This window comes from Apaloderma vittatum, unplaced genomic scaffold (genome assembly GCF_000703405.1).
Source record: "Apaloderma vittatum isolate BGI_N311 unplaced genomic scaffold, ASM70340v1 scaffold27534, whole genome shotgun sequence".
Lineage (NCBI taxonomy): Eukaryota > Metazoa > Chordata > Aves > Trogoniformes > Trogonidae > Apaloderma > Apaloderma vittatum.
The window spans coordinates 1,097-3,975 of NW_009713857.1; the positions used below are offsets into that span (position 1 = coordinate 1,097).

Genomic DNA, 2,879 nt, shown 5'->3' on the forward strand with positions numbered 1-2,879 from the left:
AGCCCCTTACCGTGCCAGGACGGGGATAGGGCACACGGCCCTTGTATTCTACCCAGCGGTAGTCAAATCCTTCCTTGTGTGCAAAGGGGCCGCTGAAGGCAGCTCTCACAGCAGCCATGGAATAGATGCAGACAGCAGAGCCACTGAAGACACCGCTGCAGGGGGAGAGTGGGGCTGTCATGTCACTGCCAGCCTGGGGGACCATGACCCTGAGCCCATGCTGTCCCTTGTCAGCCCTGGAGTTGTGCACAGCACCCAGAGGGTGAGGGGAATGCTTTTGGCACAGTCAGTCCAGCCTGGCATGGACCGTCAGCTGTGCTGGTGCCAAACCTGGTGGTTTGACAGATGGGCTGGTGAGCCAGCAGCAGGAAAAGCAGTGAATGGCTGGTGGCCCTTCTCTGCCAGCTGGGTGCCAGTCCTGCCCTTCTCCCCTGCAGGGCTCCCCATGAGACAGACTGGTGAGGGACTGGCAGGGGCTGGACTGCTCCACGCAAGGGTTAGCCCGAGGCCCGCCCAGAGCCCTGCTCACCTGGAGACAGTGAAGAGACCAAAGACAAGGGGGTTCTGGGGGTCTCGGGTGCGCAGGAGGAAAACATCTTCTGCAAAGAGAGGGATGGGGATGAGTCTCCCAGGAGCTGGAGCACCGTTGCTGGGGATGCAGGTGGACATCCTTGGCTGGCCATCCCCATGGGGAAGGGCAAGGAGCCACTGTGGTGAAGCAGCATTGCTCCTGGCTGCCGAGGGGGCTGTGTGCTCACCGAGCTGGTCGAAGTGGGTCTCGGTGCCCTGGGGCCCAGGGATGGAGCACACCAGGCGGGCCTTGAGGAACGTGCTCCAGCGGTTGATGAGGCTGCGCTTCCCTCCAACGTCGTTCTGTTGGGCACCGAGAGCTGAGCTGAGTCCAGCCTCTCTAAGTCTCCCTCACCACCACACGCTCCTCCATCCCCACAGTGTGACACCCCTGGCCCTGAGCTGTCTGCTCTGTGGTAGGTGTGTGGTGACGCCCTCACATCCTGCTCTTGGCCCCTGCTTGGGATGCCCCATAGCCCAAAGGAGGTAAAAGCCCACCTGGTGGGACACCTGGCCATGGTGTGCTGGCCTTTGGTGACTGACCTTGCAGACCCGGGCCACCCTGGCATGGATGTGCCGCCTCTCCCACTGCCCAGCTTCCATGGCTGTCTCGCGGAAGAAGATGTAGACCTTGTCATCGTGCGGGTTGTAGGTATCAGGGATGGCGTAGGCACTGACAAACGTGGGCTCTGCAGGATGAAGAAGCAGCACAGCATGGCCCCATGCCCTGATCCAAACCTTTTGTACTGCCCTTGAAAGCCCTTGCAAACAGCGTGAGATGCTCAGGGTACAAAAGCTGCCTCACAGAGACTCTGCTTCCCAGAAAGTGGGGCCCTTTTCCTCGTGCCCAGGCTGCAGAGCGCATGCTGGAGTGCGGATCCCACCAGAGGCTTCCTCAGTGCCTCCCCAAGCAGAGGAGAAGGGGGCCAGACCGCCGAGCTCTGACCCCAGTGCTGGTCCCAGCCTGGCCCCAGCAGACAGGACAGCTCGCTGCTCCCCACAGGTCCCCCCACTCATACCATGTAGCCAGTGGTCCTGGTTTTGCTCTGTGCGGATGTAGCTCTGCTCAGCCCCGTGGATCCAGGTCCGGAAGAAGGCAGCGCTGCTGCCCATGAAGTCACTGGAGGTGCCCGAGTACAGCTCCCCATCTGCGGGGTCAGAGGGTGGGTCAGGGTGCTGCTAATGGAAGTACACTGGCAAGATTCCCCTGTCTCCTCGAAGGATTGAGGAGGGTGAGGATGGCACAGCCTGGCCAGGAGACTCCTCCAGGTCCACAACCCAGCACGGCTTCTAGCCCTGCAACCCACCCAGTGCTTGCACAGTGTCGGTACGAGGTGGGCAGGCTGGTGGCACCACGTGCCCTCACGCCAGCGCCACTCGATCTGCACCCTGCAGTTGTCATTCTGCTCAGGACCCGTGAGGCTGGGGTGAGCCGGGGCAGGATCGAGCTCTGCGGGATGGACCCTCCTGCTCTCACCTGCTCAGACCCCAGCCCTGTACCGCAGCCACCCACAGCAGAGCAGGGGTGCAGGTGATGCTGCTGTCACCTCCCAGCACAGACCATTCCCAGTGCTCCCACCTTCCAGCATTGCCTTGGCTCCCCGCCCTCACTTACCGACAAGGAGTCCTGTGAAGGGTTCGTGGGGGCTGTATGGGCACCGTCCTCGCCCCGATTCCAAGGAGTGGGTCACCAGTCTCATGGGGGGAGCCCCAGGGCCCTGCCAGAGCCAAACAGGATATGTCAGTCCAGGGGGAGGCTGGAAACCAGCCGGGCATGTGGAGGAAAGTGGGAAAGAGGCCAGTGTGCTCAGCTCTGCAACAAGATGACCCCTTGAGGGGGCTGTCAGGTCCAGGCCCTGTCCCCACTGGGCTCTCTGGAACTGCCAAGCTGGGACTACTTCTTGCCATTTGTGGCAAGTCCATGCAGACAGCTGGGACTGCGTCAGCGTGGCCACCCTCGCCAGATTCTGGGGCTTCCTCTCTTCCCAGTTACAGGGTCACATGCCCAGGATAGGGGTGTTCTGCGGGTCTCTTGCTGCCTTCTGCAAAGGGCATGTGGCTGTGCAGGATGTTCCTCACCTTCCCTCGGGCTCCCAGCTGGATGAAGGCACAGACGGGCTGGTAGGAGCCAGTCCCACAGGCGAACACGTGGGTCCTGTTAAAGGGCTGGAGGAGGCGGATGAAGTTGGCACAGTCTGTCTGCTCAAGGGGAGATGTTTGTTAGCGGGCTGAGCCCAGGTCTGGGCACTTGGTGCCCAGCCCCATGGCATGTCTGCTTGAGATGCAGGCGCTCAACCAGATCCTCCTCC

The 2,879-nt window shown here is 61.8% G+C and overlaps 1 protein-coding gene across 1 annotated transcript in view; it reads right to left on the reverse strand.

Annotated features, from left to right (window-relative positions):
- The window catches only part of LOC104273264 (semaphorin-3D-like), a gene marked incomplete at its 3' end in the record, with an annotated part of 10,570 nt that overhangs the window by 974 nt on the left and 6,717 nt on the right, over positions 1 to 2,879 (reverse strand). Inside the window, exons 5-11 of the mRNA XM_009868526.1 lie at positions 2,650 to 2,769; positions 2,186 to 2,288; positions 1,590 to 1,718; positions 1,114 to 1,259; positions 759 to 873; positions 530 to 599; positions 11 to 155 (exon numbers count right to left, since the gene is read on the reverse strand). Coding sequence (XP_009866828.1) covers positions 11 to 155; positions 530 to 599; positions 759 to 873; positions 1,114 to 1,259; positions 1,590 to 1,718; positions 2,186 to 2,288; positions 2,650 to 2,769 — 828 coding nt within the window. The remainder of the gene's footprint in view (positions 1 to 10; positions 156 to 529; positions 600 to 758; positions 874 to 1,113; positions 1,260 to 1,589; positions 1,719 to 2,185; positions 2,289 to 2,649; positions 2,770 to 2,879) is intronic.